Source organism: Antechinus flavipes, chromosome 1 (assembly GCF_016432865.1).
Source record: "Antechinus flavipes isolate AdamAnt ecotype Samford, QLD, Australia chromosome 1, AdamAnt_v2, whole genome shotgun sequence".
Lineage (NCBI taxonomy): Eukaryota > Metazoa > Chordata > Mammalia > Dasyuromorphia > Dasyuridae > Antechinus > Antechinus flavipes.
The window spans coordinates 48,894,163-48,918,989 of NC_067398.1; the positions used below are offsets into that span (position 1 = coordinate 48,894,163).

General features: G+C 39.6%; 2 protein-coding genes across 4 annotated transcripts in view; one reads left to right on the forward strand and one right to left on the reverse strand.

Annotated features, from left to right (window-relative positions):
* FANCD2 (FA complementation group D2) overlaps nt 1–20,618 on the forward strand; it is a 58,042-nt gene extending 37,424 nt beyond the window's left edge. Inside the window, exons 29-43 of one of the 2 annotated variants that reach the window (XM_051982023.1) lie at nt 1,366–1,482; nt 4,889–5,017; nt 5,383–5,501; nt 7,517–7,627; nt 8,248–8,375; nt 10,016–10,115; nt 10,860–10,982; nt 11,701–11,794; nt 12,955–13,026; nt 13,596–13,634; nt 14,041–14,115; nt 15,213–15,287; nt 16,771–16,917; nt 17,875–17,967; nt 19,184–20,618. In XM_051982023.1, coding sequence (XP_051837983.1) covers nt 1,366–1,482; nt 4,889–5,017; nt 5,383–5,501; nt 7,517–7,627; nt 8,248–8,375; nt 10,016–10,115; nt 10,860–10,982; nt 11,701–11,794; nt 12,955–13,026; nt 13,596–13,634; nt 14,041–14,115; nt 15,213–15,287; nt 16,771–16,917; nt 17,875–17,967; nt 19,184–19,243 — 1,482 coding nt within the window. In that variant the 3' untranslated portion in view covers nt 19,244–20,618. Of the gene's footprint in view, nt 1–1,365; nt 1,483–4,888; nt 5,018–5,382; nt 5,502–7,516; nt 7,628–8,247; nt 8,376–10,015; nt 10,116–10,854; nt 10,983–11,700; nt 11,795–12,954; nt 13,027–13,595; nt 13,635–14,040; nt 14,116–15,212; nt 15,288–16,770; nt 16,918–17,874; nt 17,968–19,183 lie in introns of those variants that run through there. The other variant, XM_051982033.1, reaches the window with a different exon arrangement.
* FANCD2OS (FANCD2 opposite strand) lies at nt 20,525–23,067 on the reverse strand. 2 transcript variants are annotated; one of them, XM_051982053.1, is made up of 4 exons: nt 22,963–23,067; nt 22,677–22,802; nt 21,552–21,811; nt 20,525–21,347 (listed from the first exon to the last, which is right to left on the reverse strand). In XM_051982053.1, exon 4 carries the CDS (start codon nt 21,337–21,339, stop codon nt 20,803–20,805), a length of 537 nt encoding a protein of 178 aa, XP_051838013.1. In that variant the 5' UTR covers nt 21,340–21,347; nt 21,552–21,811; nt 22,677–22,802; nt 22,963–23,067; the 3' UTR covers nt 20,525–20,802. The 2 variants fall into 2 exon arrangements, with proteins under 2 accessions (XP_051838013.1, XP_051838007.1); XM_051982047.1 differs by lacking the exon at nt 21,552–21,811.
* Between the last annotated feature and the right edge of the window lie 1,760 nt (nt 23,068–24,827).

Genomic DNA, 24,827 nt, shown 5'->3' on the forward strand with positions numbered 1-24,827 from the left:
TTGCAAAACCTTATGTTCCAAATTTTTTTCTCATTCCCTTCCCTTACCCTCCTCCCCTAGAGAGTTAACAATCCAATATATGTTAAACATGTACATTTCTTCTGTACATATTTCCACTTAGACTGCATAAGAAAAATCAGATCAAAAAGGGGAAAAAATGAGAAAAAAACAAAAAGCAAGCAAATAACAACAAAAAAGTGAAAATACTACATTGTGATCTCCATCTAGTCCTGACAGTAGACTCTGAATGTAGATGGCTCTCTCCATCCCAAGTCTATTGGAATTGCTGGCCCCTTCATTTTAAAATTCAGATTCAGAGATTTGCTCAAGGTCACATAGAGAGTGAGTAGTAGAGCCACAATAAGAATCTGATCCACTTCCCCAGATCCAGAATTCTTTCTACTGTATTTATGAATCTGATAAAATGGCAAGTTTCACTATGTAGCTGCCAGGATAAAAGCCCATCCTTTGTATATAATGAGGACCTCTAAATGAAAAACAAGCCAAAAGAGTGGACTAAACTGACTTGTGGTTGGAGGACACTAATTACAACATACAGGATGTTTCAGAAGTCTCAGTACAGTTTAAAACTTTAATAATCTCACAAATATAAATGTGTCTCCCCCCAAAAAACATACAAAAATTGTCAACCTAGCTGATTTTTAAACTTTGTAAAAACTTTCAACAGCTGATGCCCACTGCCTAAAAAAGATTGCATTTGTAATCTTCATCTTAAGTTCGTCCAAAGAATCAAGTTTTGATGCATATACTACACATATTGAATGGCCAAACAAAAAAAAGATCTAATGGAGGCAGATGAAAGTGACCAAGCAACCCCCCGCCCCACCTCCTGATCTCCTGATTAAAGTGGCTTCCAGAAATTCTCATAATGACAGAGTAGCACATCTTGTTAAAATTAAAATTTTATATTTATTGTTAAAAATTCACAAAACAAAAGAAATATAAAAGAAATAAATGTTTTTATGTAAGTTTGGAGTCTTTAGGCTTCCAAAGCTAATAAAACTTAAAAATTGCATTGAAACCAGAATAGCCTTTGATATGATTTCATAAAGATTCTAAGAAGCTATCTCATGTGCACTTGTGCACTCGCTCTTGCTCTCTCTCTATATATATTTATATTTAATGATGTTTTATCCCAGGCTCAGCTATTTACTTTTGATAATAATTCAGTTGGTGTGCATTCTTTGAGGACACATGTAATAGATTATGGTGAAAAGGAGTTCCTCTGAATAATATTAGGTAGTACAAACAAATAGCATTTGAAATTTGTCTTGAATATCTGTTGTGCAGATAACAGTAATTCATGTGATTGAGGATATCTGACATCTTTTTTCCAAATCATAGGCCATCGAAGTTGTGCAGTTAGGACCTCCTGAGTTACTCTTACTACTGAATGATCTTTCCCAGAAATTGGAAAATATGTTTGTGCCTACTGCTACCAAGCGAATCTCTTTCCTTAAGGTCAGTATAAATTACAACAAAGGTCCTTGCTAACAAATAATTGCTAATAGTTTCTCTCACTTTATTTGCATCATTGAGCAACAAGCTACTGCTGGGGAATTTTTCAGTGTGACAAGTAAAATTTATTTCTAATGACATATAAAATAAGGAATATGCTCCCAGACACTCCTACCTTTCTCAGTATTTTCCATTTTAACTGAATCATATTCTTACTCTGTTTTGTATTTACTAATGCTTTAACTAATCTATGCTAAATTTCAGTGTTGTGGCTGGTTGCTCACACATAAAGCATACAAACCCAAGGGCATCTGGTTCTCTTTATACAATAACTGAAGAGGATCTGGACATCTTTGACATCATAATATCTTTTTTTTTTTTTTTTTTTTTTGGTTTATTCATTCTTTTAGTCTTACTTCCTGGAATTGAGATCTTCTGTTAGAGCTAGGCTCTCATAGTGTCCTGCTGTTAGAGTGACAGTACTATAGCTCTATTCTGTTCCCAGAGCCTAGTTCCAGGATCTCTACTGAGTCAGAATATCAGTCTAGTCCTTTTCTTTTTTTTAAAGATATATCCATGTGAATCATGTGGGACAGAAAAATCAGAATAAAAAGGAAAACCATGAGAAAGGGAAAAAGCCCCAAAAAGGTGAAAATAATATGCTTCGATTCTCATTTAGTCTCCATAATTCTTTCTCTGCATATGGATGGCATTTTCCATCCAAAGTCTATTGGAATTGTCTGGAATCATCAAATTGCTGAAAAGAGCTAAATCTATCATAGTTGATCATCACACAATTTTGTTACTATGTACAATGTTTTTCTGGTCCTCATTAATTCATTCAGCATTACTTCGTCTTTCCAGGTTTTTCTGAAAACAGCCTGCTTCAGCCCAGTTCTTTAGCTAAAGGCCAAGTCTGACATCTTTTCTGTAGGGTTACACTGGCAGCCCTTCTATTCTTGAGGAGAGAGTCCATGATCCCAGTCTCTATTTCATAGTCAATGGCAGCTTTATAATCTTGTTCTATACCATGGTTCCTGCCAAGTTACTTGCACATTGGTCAAATTTTTGATCAAATGCTAGAAAAATAATCTACTGTGATTTTCTTTTAGATTTCTAGTCATTACTTAGTTTGACACTCCTATGAAATCTTTGTTGAGGTATTAATCAACCAATTAGATATTCATTAAGCTTTTACTATGTACCAGGCACAAAAAGAAGCAAATAGAAAGCAAGCTACATACAGGAAAAATAGGAAATAATTAATATAAGTAAGTTATAGAATTAAGAGGGGTTGGGAAAAGCTTCCTATAAAAGATAAAATTTTAGTTGGAATTTAAAGGAAGCCAGGAAGGTCAATAGGCATTGTTGAAAAGAACATTCCAGGCATGGGGAGGGGGGATAGGATCAGCCAAAGACAATGCTCAGAGCTGAGAGATGGAATGTGCTGTTTGTGGAAAAACAAGAAGATTATATGTAGAGAGGTAAGATGTAAGGAGACAGGAAAGAGAGGTGTAAAGAAGAGTTTGGGATGCCAAACAGAACTTTTATGTTTGATCTTGGATGTGATAGAGAACACTAAAGTTTATTGAGTAGGAGAGTGACCTAGTTAGACACTTTAGAAAAATCACTTTTAGTGCCTGAATGGAAGATGTTTTGAAGTGCAGAGAAGGCAGATCCACCAGCAGCTATTGCAGCAGTCCAGATGTGAGGTGATGAGAACCTATGCTAAAGGGGTAGCAGTGACAGGGGAGAGAAGGGAATATATTAGAGAGATACTGAGGCTAAGAGAAGTAATTAATTTTGGATCCCTACTGTATTCTAATCAGTATTAATCATTTCGATAGGAATCTATCAAAGTTCTATGTATAAGGTCCCAGAATTGTGAACTGTAGATTCTAAGTTCACTTTTTTAACTGTAGGAAATTAGCTAAAGGCCCTCCACCCTTGTTTTGTCTTGTGATGGTGACCAAGCCCAGCTTGGCAGAGATTACAACTACATGGAAAGTCCCCTGATGTATTTTTGTACTTCCAGACCGATCCCTTGTCCTTTAGGACATCTTATGACCATTTAGGTTTCTGACTGTGATAGTTACCATTTCTTCCTCCCTAAATTAAGGAGAAGTCTGTCCATCTTATGTTTAGATATTTCTTGCTTCATCTAATTTGTAACATTGCTGACATAGTTCTTATTTTAGCTTATGTATCCCATGTCAGTCAATGGAATTGTTCTGTATTTGGTATGACTATTCCAAAATGACTGACATAAAAATAGGGCTCTGGAAGGAGATGACATCTCAGATCATGAGGAAGATGTGAGGTCCATTTTATTAGAGAGGACCTTGGACCCTTTAATTAGCTCAGGCCTCTACCTCAATCACTGTTATTCTAGGTGGAATAATTTTAATACCCACAAGGTGAAATGAGCAGATTTTGGCTTTTGGGAGTGAGAGATAAATAAGTTCTGAGCCTGAGGGGCTGGGAGGATAGTATTGCCCTTTAAAGTAACAAAGAAGGCAGGAGGAAGGAAGGACTTAAAGGGAAAGATAATGAGTTCTGTTTTGGACATGTTGAGTTTAAGAAGTCTTTTGGAATATCTACAAGAGAATTGGAGATGCTGTAGATCAGCAGAAAGATTGGACCAAGACAGATAGATTTGAGAATCATCAGCATAGAGATGGGAATTAAATCCATAGGAGCTGATGAGATCACCAAATGAAATAGGATGGAAGGAGAAGAGAAGAGGATCCAGGTCTGAACCTGGAGGGACACTTATGGTTATGATCCAGCCAAAGTGACTGAGTACAATCAGTCAGATGAAGCTCGAGGAGAACAGTGTTCTGAGAGAAGGGAGCAGAGAGTAGTCATCAGTGTCAGAGGCTGTAGAGAGAGCGAGGCGAACAAAAGCTGAGAAAAGGCCACTGAATTTGGCAACTATGGAATCATTGGTAACTTTGGAGAGTAGCATAAGGTCAGAAGCTGAATTAGAAGGGCTTTAGAAGAGAGTGTGAGGGGAAGTGGAAGCAAATGTCAGACACCCTTTTTGAGGAGTTGAGCTTGTAAAGGGCGGTAGAGCAATTTTGAAGTGTCCCAGCTTATACTCCTTCCTCTCTGCTGTCTTGGCCCATCTCTGGTTTCTGTATTTCTATAGGGCTTTGGTTCCTTAGAAATAAACATCACTGTTCTTTGAAGGAGAAGAAAAGACCTTATGGTCAGAATTTATTAACCAGTTAGGCGGGCAGCTTACATTCCTCCGATACTCCTGACTGGAAATCACTAAGTTGGACTTACTGTCCACTGTGAGCAAGATCTTGCTTCTTTAGGAATTGTGGAATAATCTGTTGTTGTTGAACTGGGAGTTTGTTCTTTTGTTTTTGTTTTTTGTTTTCCACCTCTGGCCTCATTGCAGAGTAAAGGAAGCCGGAACATTGGATTCTCCCATCTGCATCAAAGATCAGCTCAGGAAGTAGCTCACTACCTAGTGCTGTTGTTGACCCCTCTGTGTAACCACCTGGAGAACATGCACAACTATTTTCAGGTCAGCAATCTCCCTGTCTTTCAAGCCACTTTTACTACATAGAGCAACTATGTCTGACTCCGATAGAAGTGGGGGCTAAGGATTCCTGTGAGCTGCATAATGACTTAGAAAATCATCTATCTCTATTCTGTTTTATTTTTGTTTAGCTAAATATTTCCTAATTATACATTAATCTGATTTAGACCCCATGTGGGGGCATTGAAGGCCACATCATAGCTAGCCACATCTTTTAACATCTCTGATCTAGAGTTCAATAAATATCACTTAAATAAAGAATTTCATCTCGTTAGGATGAACTCTGAGGGAAAATAGGAATTCTCATTGAAGAATTTGACCTAGAAGCATGTTCCTCTTTTTTTTTTAAGTGCTTGGCTACTGAAAATCATGGTGTGATTGATGGACCTGTAGTCAAAATACAGGAGCACCAGATAATGTCATCTTGTTACCAGAGACTGCTGCAGATTTTTCTCTCCTTGTTTGCCTGGTAAGTGTGTGGGATGTGATGCAGGTGGATGTAAAGAAGTTATGGATCTGTTTTCAGTCTTCATAGTGCAAAGAGAGCTTGGAGCTGAGTCAGACATGGATTTGGATCCTACCTCAGATACTTAGGAGTCTTATGACTCTGAACAAATAATTTAAACTCCCTCCAACCTCAGTTTCTTTATCTGTTAAAAAAAAAAATCTACATTGTAGGAGTATAGTGAGGGTTGAATGAAACGTGAAAAGGGCCTTCGAGGTTGCTATAGTTAATGTTGTTATTGAGTAGCAGATGTTATTGTATATGACATTCTTCAGAACAGAAAAGAAATGCAAGTCACTATATAAGACCACTAACATTTGTGTAAGTTTTGTGTTTTTTTCAGAATATCCTCATGTTCATTGTTTTATCCATGCTGTATTTTGTTTGGTTTTTATTGTGAGCATTATTACCCTCTTTTTAAAAATAAACAAACTTAAGTATAGGGAAATGAGAGGCCCTTCCCAAGATCACAGCAAGTTTGTGACATGTGACCTGAATGCCATAATCTGGAGAAGCTTTATTCCTAAGAACCCCCTAAAAACATATTTTGAAGGATAAAAATATCCCCTGGTTTTCACTTGGACATTTCCCTCCCATGGCCCAAGTTTCCTAGCTATACTTACATAGAAAATCCTCTCAGATAAATACTGCTAGTCTTCATATGATTTATGTCAGCCCACACATTTCCTTTGTAGGTAGTAATAATAATGTTTTGAATTTACATGAGACCTTTATTTTTAAAACTCTAGGTATTTATACATTGTTTATTATAATTTTTCCTTACCACATCCCTATAAAGAAAATCTTAGATATATGTTATGTATTGTAACTTATAAGTAGAGAAATTTAATTACAGAGAATCCCTTCATTTGTAGCATGATTTTGGTTACACCAAATTATATTTTTTATGTTAATGTTAGAGAGAATGAATAGCATTGAACACTTATTGGTTAATATGAAATATGTCTTCAAAGCAAAGTGAGTATTATAAGTTCTAAGTCCCATAAAGTTCAAACAAAGGAGTTAGAGTTGTGAACTAGAATTTTTGGGGAAGTCATTGGAAGACGGTAGGACTTGAAGAAGAGATACATGGAAACACTGATGAGGGTACATTGTAAACTAGAAGAGTAGCTTGAGCTTACCTATCCTTAATTGCTGATTGCATTTTTCCTTAGTCAAACTTAGAGTATTAAAAACCTTAGCTTTAAAAGGCCAAGATTTTCCATGGCATTCAGAGACATCTCCAGTCATTCTGATCTATATCTGACCACTGGACCCAGATGGCTCCAGAGGAAAAAGTGAGGTAGGTGACCTTGCCCAGCTCTTCTCACTGAAATCCAATCTGCTTATCATGGTGTCACCTCCCTGATGTCATGGTCCTCTTCAACAGCAACAACAACAGTTTAGCATGGAAATAATAAGAAAGAGCAGGAGACCAGCTTGACTAGACCAGAAGGGCAATGTGAGACACTGATGGTCAATGATGTTGTCAATGGTAAACAGAAATGTTTAGCCTTTGGGCAGTTGCTGGATTTTCTTGAGCAGGGTAGTGATATTGAGAGCACACATGGTGACAGTGTCCAGTCTGGAGGGAGAACAGGCCTTGATTAGGACAGTGACAATGGACATAGGAAGTACACTCATGAAAGGCAATTGAAAAAGAATTGATAAGACATGATGTCTATTGAATAGTAGGAATGGAAAAGAGAGAGGAGTCTTTTCAGATCTTTCTTCATTTGGTGAATCTTGACAGATCATGACAGAACCATAAGGAAAATGTTTTTGTCTGCATTGTCACCATTCTGACCACACAGACCTATGCTGCAGCTCAGAATTGAACATGTAATTTTGGTTTGCACTTCATTTCATTTTTCATTTCATTCATTTCATTGTATCAATAAACTATAAGCTAAGAGTCCCAAATGTTGTACAGCCTGAAAACGTCCTAATTGCCTTTCTCTTGGCTTACTTATCCCTAGGGGTGGATTCTCTCAGCCTGAAAACCGGAACTTAATGTTGATGGCCCTGAAAGTGCTAGCAAACAGACTGAAACAGGGAGACCATGAAATGCCTTTAGGAGAGTTACTTAGGTATGTAAAAGATTCCCCAAAAAGCTTGGTCTTAGCATCCTCCCCAAACTTCAGCAGTTCTGGGGATTCTTAGATCTGTTTCCTTAGAGCATCTTTGCAGAAAAACACAAAAAATTTACTGGTCTTCAAACAAGTTTTATGTACCAGGTTACTCATCCTCCAGAATAAAGTGCCAGAGTCCTTCACATCTAATGCTACTTTGGACTGATGTCACATCCTTCTTTCCAAAAGTTCTGGGCACCTCTATCTCATTTACTGTGATTTTTTTCATATCCCTGTGTGGAAAAGTGTGGACAGTTTTTACATTTTTGCAGATGGAAATACAGCAGATGAACTGGTTTAAATCACTAAAGTAATTACAAAGTCAACTAGAAGTCAGATTTCTTAACTACCTCCCTGCATGCATACCTCTTTCCCCCCAATCTGGTTACTGCCTAGTATGGAGCATGTAGCATGGCTGTTACTTTGTAGGAGGAATGAGTCATTTAAACATTAGAAAATGTAAATGCTTTGAGTAAAATAATGGAAAGGACAGTAAAATCCTTGAAATGGATTTAGGGAGACATTTAGTTGTAGACAAAACTGGAATGACTATACTGTTTTTTTTCCTCTCTTTACAGCCAGAGCTTCCACTACTTACAGAATTTCCACCACAGTGTTCCCAGTTTTCAATGTGCTGTTTATCTCATTCGGCTCCTTATTGTCATCTCAGAGAAATCTGCAGCCTCCCAGAACAAAGAAAAGCTAGGTGAAAAACTCTTCTTTTCTTTTTCAAATGGATAATGTTGTTCTTTTGAAATCTGAGGATCTCCAAGCACTTTATATATTTGGCCTTAGAAATCCCTTCCATTAAGGTAGTAAGCAGTTATTGTCTTACTTTGTTTTGTCATGAGAGAAACTGAAGCATGAGATCAGATACTGATATGACTTAATTTTTATCTAGCATACTTCCTATTGCTGTCAAAAGCAGGGCAGTTGGAATCTTTATATCATTTTAGACTTATCAGAATTAGAAGGGACCTCAGAGATCATCTATACCCCAGCTTCTTGTTCTTTGTTTGTTTTTTATACCAATGTTTTTTTGTTTTTCAAAATACATGCAAAAATGGTTTTCAACATTTACCCTTGCAAATCTTGTGTTCCAGTTATTTTCCCCTCCTTCCTCACCTCCCCCCTCACCTAGTAATCTAATATAGGTTAAATATGTACAATTCTTCTAAACATATATACACATTTATCATGTTTCACAAGAAAAATTAGATCAAACTGTATGCAATGTTTTCCTGGTTTTGTTCACTTCATTTTGCATCAGTGCATGTAAACATTTCTATGTTTTTATGAAATCTATCTGCTCAACATTTCTTATAGCCCATTGTATTCCATTATAGTCATATAACATAATTTCTTTAGTCATTCCAATTTTTCTGCCTTATTCTCCCTCCCATACATCAAGCAATCTGAAATAGGTTATACATGTATGATCATATTAAGCATATTTCCACATTAGTCATATTCTGAAAGAAGCAGCAAATAAAAAAGAAAGAAAAAAAATGACACCCCCCCCAAAAAAAAAAAAAAAAGTGAAAATACATGCTTAGGGGCAGCTAGATGGCGCAGTGGATAGAGCAACAGCCCTGAATTCATCAGAACCTGAGTTCAAATCCAACCTCAGACACTTAACTAACTGTGTGACCCTGGGGAAAGTCACTAATAATTCCAATAATAATAATAATTCCCAATAATTCCATTGGTGGTCATATTCTTGATTTCTAATCTTAGGATTTTTTTTTTTTTTGCTTCTTTTGCTTTTTGCTTTTTTGTGTAACCCCAGCATTTAGTACAGTGCCTTCCATACAATAAGCATCTAATAGATCTTTATTGAGTGAAACAATCACTACCACTTAAAGTCTTGTTTTGAGCTTTAAAAGGTTTAGAATTTCAGTTTTATCAATTCATGTAGGGGTGATTAAGCATTAGGAAACTCATTCAAATTAAGCAAACTCATAAGAAGCATTAAACCTCAAATGGGATTGTTAAATTGTTTTTTAAAAATTTCAAATATCAATAATGATATCTATGGGTAATCTTCAAAAAAAAACAAAGTACTTGTTGATTAATTTTGCATGCTGTCTTCCTAGTAGGGAAAACTATAGAAAGACAAATCAATAATGAAAATGTGCTTGATAAATCACAGATTTGAAATCCCAAATATTAAGGGTGCCAGGGAAAGAGTAGGGAAGGCATGTGTATGTTAGCTTTTTTAAGGTTTTCTGTTAGGAGACAGGGTCACAAGGAATTGCCTTTTTAATGTGTTCCTAAGGTTAAAAATCAAGGGAAACCTGGTCCCTTCCAAGCCAGTCATCATCCCTATATTCTTCGTTCCCACAGCTTCCCTGGCAAGGCAGTTCCTGTGTCAAGTTTGGGTACAGCCAAATGGAGAGAGAGAGAAAGGCAGCAGCTTTAATGACCAACTGCACACTTTGCTCTGGTGAGAGAGTTGGCTTTGGCCAGTGGAATCAATTTGCTGTTGGAGCCCTTCATCTCACAAAAAAAACTCAGAAATGGCTGGTGGTAGCTTTAGTCCTTGGTAGGGTGAACATTGGAAGAAAACAAAGTGACCATCAGATAGGCTTGAATTGTTTGTTACATTAAATCTGTAAATTAATTTTTATTATTTTTATTTTTAAAAATTTCATTGAAATCCAGCCATACACAATGATTCTTCAGTTATTTAAGGCTTTTATTTCTGTAAAGAGTGTTTTGTAATAGTGTTTATACAAGTCTCAGTTTTAAGTTTGAAATAAGCCATACTTAGGACTAGTGGAATCTGTGATCTTTCCATTCTGTGTTGAATTGCCATATTGACTCCTTTGGTGAAACAGAATAATTCAGAACACATTCAGTCTGTGATATATCAGTTAGTCAAAACTATGTTGAACTAGGGACACTAATGAAGATAAGCTCATTTGTAGCTCCTGAATTTATTCTGTCCATAGGTTCAAGAAGATAAATTCCAGAGAATGGTATTTCATAATTGGTTCAATGAGCTCTAGTTTTTCTTTCATCTATTGCACATTTCATCTTAGTCCCAGAGAGTGTAAAAAAGAAATGAGAATTTATTTTACAAATAAATTTAAAAATGCTCTGTGAGCTTTTAACAAAAGTGGATTTAATCTGTTCTAAAGCCTTTAGTCAGTCTGTTCCTAATAAATACACAACTCTCTTAGTGCAGCATTTACATGGAGCAAGCAGATAGTGTCCTCAAGCTTATCGAGGAGATTGCTGGCACTGGGGTTCCAGAGCTAATTGGTTCTTCCAAAGATGCTGCTTCTTCCTCTTTCCCTACACTGACCAGGTAAGTCTTAGGTTGTTGTTTCTGTGGCAGTGTCACAAAAAAAATCTTACACATCCCACCTTTTCATTGTTTTGTTTTGTCTTGGGGAAAATGGTTTGTTTTACCTCTGAAGTACTTAACTAAGGACTCAATAAAGCATCTTACTCATAGTCTCCTTTATATGCAAGAAGCACATTGTCCAGCACCTGACTTCCCTGTTTCTTAGAAGACATTGGTTGGATCTTTGTCACAAATAGTCAACTTTGGTTGACTTGTTCTCAGTTAGTGTAATTCAGAGAAGAGAAAATTTTAATAGGCTTTTTAAGATTTTTAAGGCTGAGACACCTGGAAAATCCAGCTGCATAATGGCCTTTTCTCAGACATTTTTTTCATCACTTAATTTTAAGAGATCATCTAGCCCATATTCTAGTGATTTCTCTTTTAGAGGGTTAAAAGTAGGAAAAAAATCAATCATGAATGAGAGTCCTCTGTCTATTTTCTGTCTTCCTCACTGGCCCTTATTACTTCATCAGATTAATGTTGTTCTGTTGGTTCCATCTGTGATCTTGCTCCTGGTCTCCCTTATGTTTCAATGGGGCCTGGTGACAGGATTGTGAAGAAGCCGGGAAGGAGTGACCTTTGGTTTCTTCACAGAAGGGATGCAAGTGCCTGCCCGTGCTAATATGCTCACAGCTGCTTTGCCATAAATCGGGACCTTATAAATTTTCCGTTTTTCTAGGCAGACATTTGTAGTTTTCTTTCGAGTGATGATGACTGAGCTGGAGAAATCTGTGAGAAACCTTCAGGCTGGTACTGCGGCAGACTTGCCTAAGGTGAGGCTCTTATGTCAGATAATAGCTGCGAATTTATTTAAAGCAGCCACCACTACTACACATTGTCTCGTCTGGTCCTGCTTACTCTAGAGGGGTAAGAAAACAAGAATGTATATCTGCTGTTGGTAGTGAACTCTGGGCTCTCCTATGGGTGCTATCTCTCCAGCCAATGGTCCCATAAAGTTGCTTCTGCTGGAAACCTATATCCAAGGTTCTTTAGAAGTTCCTCAGAGCAATTTCCCTTTCCTCTTTGTCAGCTGACTCCAGAAATGCTATGCTAAGATTAGCTCCTATAATTTCTCCATCTTCTTTCATCCCTTAATCTATTCATTCGTTTTCCTGAAAAGTTGGATTGTGACTCACTCACTGAATAACTTTGGCCCTAAGTCTCCTTCCTAATAGCAAGGCGTGATCCTTCCCTTATGGACCTGACCCCAAAAAGCCATCTCTGGCTTCTGCCTTGCTATGGTGGTCACCTGACTATAAGATGCTTGCTTCTTAGGAGCTGAGATAGCATTAGAAAGCATGTTCTAGATATACTCCAGGTCTTTAGTAGCTAGCTCATTATAAATGGTTTATGGTGGGATTTTGCAATTGTGTATTTGAAATAGCCACAGAGTTGTCGTGTTCATCAGTCATTTTGAAGCCAAGATCTGCTTGGAAACCAGAACCTTGATTCTTGTTTCTTCTGTGTTTTGGCCTGACATATGAGTGTATGAATGAATGAAGGAAGAGTTGGCTGTTTATTAAACATGTGCAGTGCACTGCACCAAGCTGGGGAGGCACAAATAAAAAAGGAAAATGGTCCCTGCCCTCAGTGAGCTTTATTTTTATGGTGCAAACCTACATATGTAAGGTTGTAATTGCTGATCCTGTAGAAAAAAACCCATGGTCCTTAGAGTATAGCAGCAAAATCAAAAGTAACATTTTCTTTAATGTCTTTTCCACTGATAAAATCTTATCGGTTTCTAGCGTTGAATCATTCGATACCACCTTTTGTATGTGTAGTGCTTATAACTACTTAAAAGATGTATGGCTATTTACTTTTGGTTTGAATCTTAGAATTTCTATTCCGTTTTGGGATTTGATTGCTAAAGATAGAATGTAATAACAGAATTTGGCTCTGATTATGAGATGCCTATTTCTATGGCTACTGCTAGGTACATGAAGAGAAGCTTCTATATTGGAGCATGGCTGTCCGAGACTTTAATATCCTTATCAACCTGGTCAAGGTAAGTATATGAGTCTTCATACATCTCTCTGGCTCCTATATTCTCTTTAAAGAACAATGATCCTTTTTGGGAACATCCAGCCATTATCCTTCTGCATCATTTTCCTGGGTTTCCTTCTGGGATAAGCGCTAACCTTAATAACTCTTCTGCCACTACCCAGAAAATACCGTCTTTCCCCCCTATGAATTTTATGAGGAAACCAAAGATCATTTCTTTCCCTATCCCATGCTCTTTCTATGGGGTTATTATGAGATGGAGAAACTTAGAATAAGTTCATGGATATGACACCAGAGCTCCTCCTTTTCCTTTCTGTATGGGTAGGGCCTCCTAAGGCCCAGCTCTGATGCACATTTGCTGGGTGATCCTGGACATTTCTCTGATCCTCAACATTCATATCTGCAAAATGTTGTTAAAATTACTTGTAGTACAAACTATATAGGGTTATTGTAAGAAAGGCATTTACAAATCTTAAAATACTTAAGAAATATGAATCATTTTTTGTACTTAGTATATTATCTACCTATATAAAAAATAGGCCTAAGCTTTTACTGATTTTTCTTCCCTCTCAGGTGTTTGATAGTCGGCCTGTCTTAAATGTTTGTCTGAAGGTAAGGGAGGCTTTGCTGCTTCACAAATCATTTTGTATTGGATTTTCCTTCAAAAAAAGGCTTTAGCCAGGGTTCCTTCCCCACAGGTCTGAGTCTCAGCAATTAATGCCTTCCAAGTGGTCATTTGGGATAAAATCAGTAAATGAGTCTTCCCAAATTCACTGGGTGATTGGGAATCCATTGCTGTTGTCACTTTAAATCTCTGATTAGAGACCAAGGGACCAAATCAAGATGGGGTTGGGAGTAATAATGCTCTAGGAATAGCTAAGATTAATACATGGGGCTGGTGTTGCTCAAGATCTCAGAGCATGTAGGATGAAGGAGAGAGGGCAAAAGAGCCTCTAATCTCTTGCTTTTGAGGCTCCATGGTCCAGTGATGTATGTGAGCTGTCTTCTTTCCCTTTAGTATGGACGTCTCTTTGTGGAAACCTTTCTGAAGCAATGCATGCCCCTTCTGGACTTCAGTTTCAGAAAACATCGGGTAAGAGCAATAAGCCAATGGAAACAGAGGCAGAGTGGGCCATGGGATTCAGTTCAGCCCTTGGATTGGGGTCCGCTCCAGGCTGGGCTACTCCAGAGGAACCAAAGTAGAACCCAGCACCTCCCCCAACGGAGACTAAACCCACAGTAAATGTAGAATAGAAGTAACTACTTTGCTGGTGCATCCCTACTGCTGGAGTGTCCCTGTTCTCATCCAGGCCTCAGAGCCTTGTTTATCCTGATATTGAAATTGATATTAGCATTGACTTTCTAGAAAAAAAGTCTGTGGGGGCTTTGCATGGAGAGTCAGCCTTTCAGTTCTATTGCTTCTCAAGAGTTCTCAAGAATGAGACTAAATGTTTTTCCTTTTGAAAGCTCCCGATCATTCTCAGCGTTCTGAGTATTTAACACTCTGCCTTGAGAAAGGGCCATTGTTCTAAGTTTTATCAAGTCATTCCTCTCAGCAGCCTTGTAAGATTAGTCAGTAGATCACAATGCCCAGGTCTCGGGAGTGACTAGAAAACACAGTTAGGTAGAATGCATGTTACTGTTGAGCTTCGGGTATTAGCAGTGCAAAGGCTGGATACAGTATGGGGTCACACTAGCAAGGTTACATAGTGCATAGAAGGGGGTATTGTCATGGAGACTGACCCTCTTACCTTTTGATTCATGCTGTTAAAAACTAAAGATACTGATATTGGATTCTCTTGATAGTTTTCTCAGGTTCCATTTAACAGGAAGGAAACTGAGATCCAAGGGGTTAATTGTGATTTATGTCCCACATCTAAATCAGTACTAACTAGGCTCCTAGTTTTAAGACTCTTAACACAAGGTTCTTCCTAATGCATTACCCTGTCTCCCAAGGGACAGAAGATAGAGAACTAAGGACGACATCTACCTGCCCCCATCATTGCTCCTTGTATACAAGGACCAAGTAAAGGTGACATAGCTATGTAGCCAGAACTCTTTTGGGTTTCTTTATTGTGGAAGTTTTCTGTCTTAGCCTTATTTTTTGCATTTGTAATAAAATGAGAGCTCTGGTTACAGAAAAAAAAATATTTAGTCTCAGTTGACAACTTTCTTTCTGGGATGTTTCAGGAGGATGTTTTGAGTTTACTGAAAACCTTCCAATTGAGTACCAGACAACTTCATCATATGTGTGGGCATTCTAAGGTAAGAAACGTGAATAGGACATGTCACCAGCCCTTATTTCTGTTTAAAATCTCCAGGCACTGCTTACCATTTCAGACTAGGATAGTTTCAATGTTCTTCTAACTTTTTTTCAACTTGGTACCCTGTCTAAAGTAATTTTATTTAATGTTTGAAGACTGGGGAGGTGAGAGAGGACAGCCAGGTCTAAGATAAATTTCAGTATGTGAAATAAATTCACACCCTCCATGTTCCAGAAGGTGTTGCTAAGGGAGAGAGACAGAATGCCTGTGGCTGTATTATATAAGCAATGAATCCCTGCTGGTGAGTAAGTGACAGGAAGCCAGCTGTTGGAGCTCACTTTACATTTATAATCTACCTGACAGAAACAGGTCTCTTGCCTCTGATAACACTTTAGGCACAACAGAAAAAATTAAGTTTTTTTTTTTTCCTAGCTAGATATCAGCTTCATAATGGACTTTTATCTTAATTCAAAGGACCAAGGAACTTCAGAATGCAAAGGCTGTTTGGCAGATAAATTGGGGCTTTTGCCCAGGCCTTTCCAACTACTACTTAAGTTCCCTTCAAATAACATTTCAAACAGAGCTAGTCCATGTTGTTTGAAATTAACATAAATAGGTTCAAGAAGAATCTTAATAGAGTCTTACCAGTTTATTAAAGGGTATTTGAGGTAAATGTAATTTGTTTTTGAACTTGACATCATGGAAGGCAAGTATTAAGCTCTTCCACAGTATACCCCCGTTTTCTGCCCTATCAGGGAATGATTCCCGACTGAATGGACCATTGGCTTAACTTGCTGGTTTAAATGACTAAGGACATTGATAAAGGAAAGAATGTCCAGAGGACAACAACCAGGCTGGTAAAGGGCCTTGAGGTCATGACATATGAGGACCACGTAAGATTAGAACTGGGTGTTTTTAGCCTAGAAAAAAGATTGGGAGAAGGAGGGAGAAGAGAAGGCATAATGCTTATGTTCAAGTATCTGAACAAATTCAAGTGGAGAGATTAGCTTTGTTCTACCTGGTTCCTAGGGCAGAAAACAGAACAATTTATTTCTGATGTCAAGAGAAATTTTCTAGCAATTCCAGCTGTCCCAAAAGGAATGGACAGACTCAGGAAGGGGTGGGCTCTCTCTATATATTGGTCTTCAAAGAGAGTCTGGATTGTTGTTTTAGGGATATATTATTTATGGTGGGAATTCCTTTGGTTAGACTAGAAAGCTCAGTGAAGGTCTTTATTATTAACCCTTAGAGTCTATGATTCTGAGTTCTCAAGTGCCTAACCTAAAATGTTTGACCACACTTTATATTGAAGAAGGAGGAATCTAAGCTCCAGCTATCTCACTTTTGTGTATGCATCTCAACAGCAGGTGGTAGTGCTTAATTTGCTTATTAACTGTTTGGGAAGTGCAGGAAAGTGATAAGAATCTTGAAGTAACACAAAGAATAAATCTACTTGGCTTAGGTACCTTTGGTTGCACTTTCAGATTCACCAAGATACGAGTCTTACCAACCATGTGCCTTTGTTGAAGAAAACCCTAGAATTGTTTGTGTATAGAGTGAAAGCCATGCTGATCCTCAACAACTGCCAGGAAGCTTTCTGGTTGGGCAACCTCAAAAACAGGGACCTGCAGGTAAGCTTGAATAAGACTGGCTCAGGGAAGAATGGGAAGAGAAAATCATCAGGAAAGCAAAACAAGTGATGGTTGCTTGTAACATACCCTTTTAAGCCCTATCCTTAAAAAGATGTTAGCTTTCTTTGGTTCCCGGTCCCTGGCTAACTTGTTATTGTTCCTAAGGGAGAGTGAAAGACCTTATGGAATAATCTCACTGCATTCATTCCCTGCTGAGTTTGAGCTAGTAGGGTCACCTTCATATAAGTAGTGGTGTTATTTTTCTTACCTGGTTTTGTTCTTGGAATTGCCTGTAGGGTTTATTCCTTAGATCCTTTTGAGAGTATTTGTGAATTTATGGGAGGGAAAGTGGTTTATACTATGTCCATTTACCAGTGAATGGTTTTTGTCAAGGGTTTATTACAGTTACATTTCTATCAGACCTTTTCTTTTAAATCTTATTTTTTTCACCCAAAGTCCTGGCATTAATCCCCACTTACATAGGAAAAGTCTGAAACACTGAGGTTTTAGGTCTTGATTCCCAGTTGCTCAGGTGGTCAAAGCATGGCAGAACCTCATGTAGAAAGAACTCAAGCCTTCTGACTCTGCTTCAGCTCTCCCTTCTCACTCTATATGGAATGTCTCTACCTTTCCACCATCACTTAACTTGCTGTGGTCTATTGTTAACAGGGCCTTAGGACTTGTGCCCATGTCAAAGATGGATGGGTTGAATCCAAAGATGGATTCAATGCTCAGTGAAAGGTTTAGATAGGAGCTACTGGGAAGAGGGGCTAGATTCTCCTAAAGCAGAAACTGAATGTAGCTTATCCCATTCAGCCTCTTGGAAGACCATTTGTGTTGGACTATTAAGTGAGAAAGTCATTATTCTCTTATACTTGGTATTATTGAAAAAATATTGGATGCATACTGGAATTTTTCTTAATGTCTCTATTATTAACATACTGTTATACCAAATAGGGGGAAGAGATTCTGTCACAGCAATCCCAGGAAAGTTCAATGGATGAGAACCGGGATGAGAACTCTCAAGTCTCCAAGCAGGAAACTGAGGAGGTATTTCTTTTGTCTTCATGGTTGAACTTTGGTAGTCAAACATAGAACATTTTGCAGTATAGTACACCATCTGTTAGCCTTTCCCTGTTCCTCCATGTCTGTTTTTCTCTCTGTGTTTGTCTATCTGACTCTGTCATTCTGTCTCTTTCTATGTCTCTCTTTGTGATTCTCTGTCTTCTCTTTCTCTTCCCTTCCCTCCCTCCTTCCTCATGTACATAGGCATGCTTACTCCTAGTCAAATAGACTGTATTTACAGTGAACTCTGGGAGGCAGAGAAAAGACTAAAAGTTTTATGGCTTGTTAATTTTGTACCAATGGGGATGATTGTGCAAATGGAGGTAGTTCTTTTCTCTTTATGAAGCTCCCTGATTTACCTGTAGTTAATCCTAAATAGCCTACATTTGGGCCTGTTGAGTTTCCCTTATAGCTTCCTATTTGACTTGTATCTGAAACCCCCTGCTGAGGGGGGTCTTTTTTTCTCTCCCCTGTATAACATGCATTTAAGGGGAAAGCCTTGAGTTAAATTAATGCTTCTACTTATGTTTTCAGGAAATATACTTGTCCCAATCTGGTAATATGTTTACATAAGGTAAAGTCTCCATAGTCTCATTTAAAAGAAAACTATTCTCGAAGACTATCAATTTCAGTGCTTCAGAGTTGCTTTGGGCACTTTTGATGGGTAGAAAATATGAGTCTGCATACAACTCATAGAGATGAGCCTTTCCGCAATGCCAACCCATAGATAGAAGAAAAAGTGAAGGGCCTGTTTTGAAAAGTTAACCCACCTGAGGAATGCAGCGGTAATTCTGTGTAATAATGCTCTCTTTATCCGTGTCCTAGTCTGTGACATTACACAATGAAACTGAGCACAAAATCCCTTCTAATACTGCTTTTAACTAACATTTGGACAGTCACAGCCCACTAGTTCCAGCAAATTCCACAGATAGTAGTTATTAAGTTAGGGTTCAAACTAGTTAGAGAGCCTTAATTCTTTATGACTAAAGTTCATCTACTTTGAGCTGTTGTCTAGGGTTCTAAAAAGTCAAGGAATTCAGGAGAATGTTGATTTGTCTATTGAATGTTTGAAAATAGTGGCTAGGAAAAGTGAATCTTTACCTGGTCAAGTTGAAGTTCATGCTACAATATTCATACAGAATGATTGGGGTCCAAAAGCCTATAATACTCAGTGTGTCAATTTGATTGTTCTTTGCTTCAGGGAAGTGCAGATGAAGCAAGTGTTGGTGGAAATGAAGATGATAACGAGAGTGAGGACTGATTGGAAGTGGAAGAGGCTGCTCTCTCTCCTCACAAGTCTCCTCTTCCTACTCCTCATCTTCCCTCATGCTTCCTGGCTTCCTGCCACCTTCCAATCTCCTTGGAAACATCTTATTCCATGTGTGAAGATGAGGAATCTTTATGGCATCACCCCAGCCATGATTTTTAGATTCTCTGCCAGCATCAAGTCTGCTGTTATAGGAAGTGACATTCTTTAATGACAAACATGATTCATTTCCCTTTTGGCTCATGAGATCAGTCTGCTATATACATAGTGTGAAGACTGTCTATATTTAATATGATTTCAAGTCTTAGAAGCTAGACTTGAAAACAAGCACTTTAATTGGTTCTAAGGATCAGCTTTATTCCTATTCTCAAGATCAGCCTTATTCCTCCCTCATCTTTTAGATATAAATTCCCTTCCCCTACTTTGGCTTTCCACATTTCCTTAATTGTTTGGAGTAATGGATGGAATGTTGTGGTCTTTGTGGATGAATGCACAAGATACTGAGAAATAAAGTTGTATGGTGGTATCTGTCCTGTCAGGCTTCCTCCCGAGGATCCCCCCCTTCCATACCCCTTTGGATCCTCTGGCCTGGGGAATCTGAGCCTGACTGCTGTTTCAGACTTTCTAGAAGGGTGGACCAGCAGTGACAAATATCCTGTCATATCTAAAAGGAAACCAAAGGGAGTCTTTCTGCTGCTCTTCGTTATCCCAGTACATGGCAAGGGTAAAAGCAGCAGGATAGAGCTTGAATTTGTTTGCACATAAGGTTTATTCTCAATTCCCATTATGTTGGGTAAGTTTACACTGATAACTCAGTTACAGACTGCCCTTAAAATAATTTGCAATTAATTTGAGTTACTATAGCAAAGAAAAGATAGATTGTGTTATTCAGGAAAAACAGGAAATTGTATGTTTTATTTCCAAAGCATGCGCCCCATTCTCCCTGCAACCCTTGCTGAAACACCCCTGCCCCTCTGCAAAAGGCCTTTCCCCCTTCCTTCCCTCCCCCTCCCCTGGCCTTTCCTCTGTTTCTCCTGCTGGAATATAAATGTATTGAATCTGGTGAATTTTTACCCATTTGGACTCTCTTGAGTAGCCTTTTTTTTTTTTTTTTTTTTTAAACCTATCAGCCCCTCTAACAGTGTCAGATTTGATGCCTCTGCCTTCATCCTGTCCACATAGCAGACCAGGCACATATACTTCTCCCATTATTTTACAAACTATAACCATTTATTGCCTTAAATTTGAAAGAATGACAAGCCAGCCTCTGTGCTCTTTGGTATATACTGTTTGTTTAATGCTCTTCATTATCACGTGTACATGTGCTAGTTTGACTCATTTTTAAAGTGGTTTAATTTTACAAGTGAAAGACGTTCTCTCTTGCTCTGTGTCACCGGCCCTTATTGGTGGGGGGGACTCCTGCATTGTCTTGTCTTGACAGAAGAGGTAAGACAGCTCCAATGATGTTGCAGTTTCCTTTACGTGAGTTTCTGTAACTCCAGACACTTACTAAAGGACATGGTATGAGTATGACTGCAAACCAGGGAGGGATTTTACTTGGAGTGTTGCAAGGCAAAAGTACACTTCTTGTAAGTTGCATACAGTAACAGGATAGACCGTAGCATCTGCTTACACATAGTCACTGTCATTTGGATTTGAGGCTCCTTTAGTCCAGTGGGCCATTGATGCTCCCGACTGATGATTTTGCAAAATGCTGATTTGTCTGAAACTCGAAATGTCCCCGTCCACTTTGGGGGCTGAGCCGTGATGATCCTGCCAAAGACAGAGTCCACTCCACTGAGGCGGACAGGCTGAGGCTTCCTGACGAGACCTTTCTTACTGTTCATCGTTCGGAGCTCTGATGTGTGACAGGGCAACTTGGGGCTCACCCCGGGTTCTAGAAAGGGGCTGTCTAGGACAAGGGTGACCTCTTGGAAGCAAAGCTGCACTTCTAGGTCTGAAGGAGTGTGTGGAAAGCAGTGAGAGGCCCTAAAGGGGTGCTTGGAAGAAGGGGTAGGTGTTGTATGTCGCAGCCACTGGAAACTCTCATCCAGTGGGGTCCATGGTGACCAAAGCTGATATCCTGCCATTGATACACCTAGAGGAGAGCAATTAACACGTGGAACCTCTCTTTGCTAAGGGTCAAAAGCTGCTTTCAGCAGATCTTGATCATTAAAAATCACATTTTCCCTTTACAAATGGCCAATATCATTTCTAGTTCCCTTAAAGAGATTCTAAATTACTAAAATACTAAATTAGATCAGGCTCTGGAAAAAAGAAAAGATCTCCAAATACCAACTACCTTTAAATAAAAGTCAGCTTCTGGTTCTGGATGAGACATGTACTACTCTGTAGAATACTTGTTATATTCATGGTCAAACCTTTTATTTAGTATTTGACATTGTCACTCTTCTTCCTCCCCTTTAACTCAGGTGAACCAAGTTTTGCTTATTTGTTCAGGATTGCATGTGGATTCTCCACTTCTACATTTCAAAGAACGGGGTGGACATTCCTCTCATTTCCCCAAACAACTGTGTCTTTCTCTGACCCTTCTTTCTTCACCTATAAGAGGAAAAGGACTGGATTTTCAATCCTAGGAAATCCCATCCAGTTTTAGTCCTGAAAGTTCTAGAAGTTAGAAGTTCACACACTACATTAATTTGTGACAGTGAATTTGATGGACCCAGATCATAAACCTATCACTAAGAATCGGTTTGGGAGATTTTGTTTTTACTTTTTGGAGGTGTGAAGAGAAAGGGCTAACACAATTCCAGGTCAATTTCTGATATTTCCCCTAGAATTCTCAGAAGCCGGGCCTAACAGTGTATTTGCACATGATGTGCGTTCAAATGGTAACTGAGAACAGTTGTGGAGATTTCATTATTAAATGGAAATCTTAATGAATTGAGTGAGTCCCCTAAAAAACTCCAAGAAGTAAAGGAATCTTCACATTCTGAACACCTCACCCAAATGTTCTTTTTTGTGTGTCTATAACATTAAAATTGAGCACATTGTTTTCCATGCACTTTTAGGGATATAACTAGGGGGAAAATGATTTCCCCCTCTTTCCCAACCTCAGCCTCCTTTAACTTTGCTCGTTGGGATGCATCAAATCAAATTCTGATTGCAGGATCAGTTTCCTGAGAAATATAGGGATTGGAGTTTTATACTTCTAGCCTCAGGATCTGAAACCACCTCCCCACTCTGCTCCTTTTACAAATGAGGAGGACCCGGGCCCAGGGAACGAAAGTGGCTGCCCAAAGTCACAACTCCCGGTGGAGCAGGATTAGATTTATTAGCCCCCCGGATCTGCTGACACTACAATGATCTTTCCAGGAAACCAAATATGATTTTTAGAGGCATCAATCTTACGGCCTTCCACTTAAGCCTTCGGCCAGTCTAAAGAGCTCTCCCCAGATCCCTGTACCTCAACTTCTCCACCTGGAAAACAAGGATGCAGAACCGCAGCTGAGCTGTATGTCACCTCCGAGGCCGAGGGTGGTATTTCGAGTGGCTGGAGCTCCCCGGGGGGGTGTGGAGGTAGATCCGCCTCCTAGCCGGACAGAAAGGAATTGTTTCCGTCTTAGCCCGGGGCTGGTGGAGGAAAGGGGACCCCTCCCGGGGTGGGGACGAGAAGGTTAGGTTGGCCAGAGCCAGAGCCCGGCTCCAGTCCCAGCTGCCGGAGCGGGTGCTGGACCGGATGGGCAGCTCACCTGCTGGGCTCCGCGGGTCGCACGCTCCCGAGTGGCGGCCGCTGTTCCCGGGGCCGCATCTTTCCTCTGCCGGGCGCCTGGCAACGGCCTTTGTGACCCAGGCCCCGCGGGGGGAGCCCGCGGCCGGGAGGGGGTAGGGGGCGTGGGAGGCCGGGTGACTCCCGCGTGGAGCGGCCACCCCGGAGGGCTTCCTTCTCCCGCGGCCGCCAGATCGGGACTCTTTCGGAACACCTGCATCCCGGTATTGAATCTGGCTTTCTGCGGGCCATTCATTCTCGCTACCCGGGGTCTGGATACCCAGAACACTTTCACTCTTCACCAGCTCGCGCGCCCGGCTGATCCTGCCTTTCTTTTCCCCTGCGGGGCTTCCACACGCCCCTCGCATCACTTGTGGCTTCACTGGAGCCAGAGCGAGAGGCTACAGCGTGTGCGTAAAAATCAGGGCTGCCAAGTGCCTGAGAGCGCCTTAGTTCTACTCTCTCCTCTTACTGAAAGGGCAGCCACTTGTCCAAGGTCACACGGTGTAAGTAGAAGGCACTGCTTCCCACTTCAGACACTCTTCGTGTGATGCTGGGCAAGTCACGTTCCCTCCTTCAACCTGTGCCTTTATCTATTAAAAATAAAATAAAATAAAAAGAAGGGGTTGGTTAAGGATGGCCTCCGAAGTCCCTTCTAGCTCCAGTTGTAGGATCCTACGAGTAAGGAGGATCGCTATTCCTCCTCCCGTCTCGAAGGCGACCTTGACATCAGGGAAGAGTTGCCATACCTTACAATGTGAATTAGATTGGAGGGAGGGGAGCTTGCAAGGTCACCAGCCTCACTTTCTCCTCTGGAAACAGGTGGGTCCAATGGCCAGATACAGATCAGGACGTCTGGACATGGCTCTGGATGCCGCAGCCAGTTAAAGGGAATACACCAGGCCGATGAGAGTGAGTTGTGGTGAGAGGCTACCTTGGTGTTGAAAGCAAGGGTTAGATAGATAGTTATAATTCAGTCCAGCCTGTGGAGTCAGACAGCCCCCTCCTTTGAAAGTCAAAAAAAGACTCAAAGTCATTGGTCCTCTTTGAAAAATAGGGACTGACAGTAGTCATCCTAAAGACTTCTCCAAAATACTGAAGTTAAAGTGATTTGTTTACCCAAAGTCCCACAGGCAGAATGTCAAAGCAGAATTGAACTCTGGTCTCAATGGCTCTGAAGATATCCACTATTAGAAAATTCAAGCTTTAATCCTATTTTACAGATAAGGGAGGAAAGCTCAGAGAGTTGATGTGCCCAGTTCAAGATCACCCAGATAGTAAATAGGACTTAAATATAGGTCTTCTGTTCCTATTGCAGTACATTTCCCAGAATTCCCTGAAGTTTGAACGTTAGGGGATTGTCCCAAAAGACCTATAGACTATTTCATATTTGAGAAAGATGAGTAAAGCTTTTAACTCATGTTTTTGAGTTATTAAAATAAGGATTTTGTCCACTAAAATAGTAGGTTTCTTTCTTCTTAAGATCACCTCCTCATTGTAAAAATATCAGTCTTTGCACGACAATTGTGTATTAATTGAAGTACTTAAAGTAAGAGTGTATTTTTAATTCTATTAATAGGTTTACATTTAGAGCCAGAAGGAACTTTAGAAGTCCTCTAGTATATATCCCCCCCCCCCCACTCTTTTTTACAGAAGAGAAACTGAAGCCTGGAAATGGGGAGTGATTTGCCAAAAGTCAGGCAGGTAGTAAATAGAAAAACCATAATTTGAACCCAGAGCTCCTGACTCTCTTTCCCCCTACACTATGCATTCTCTCAATTCAGAACACTTATTAAGTACCTACTGGCTATGGAAAAATGGTGGAGTTTAAAGTCTCTGAAGCTATAC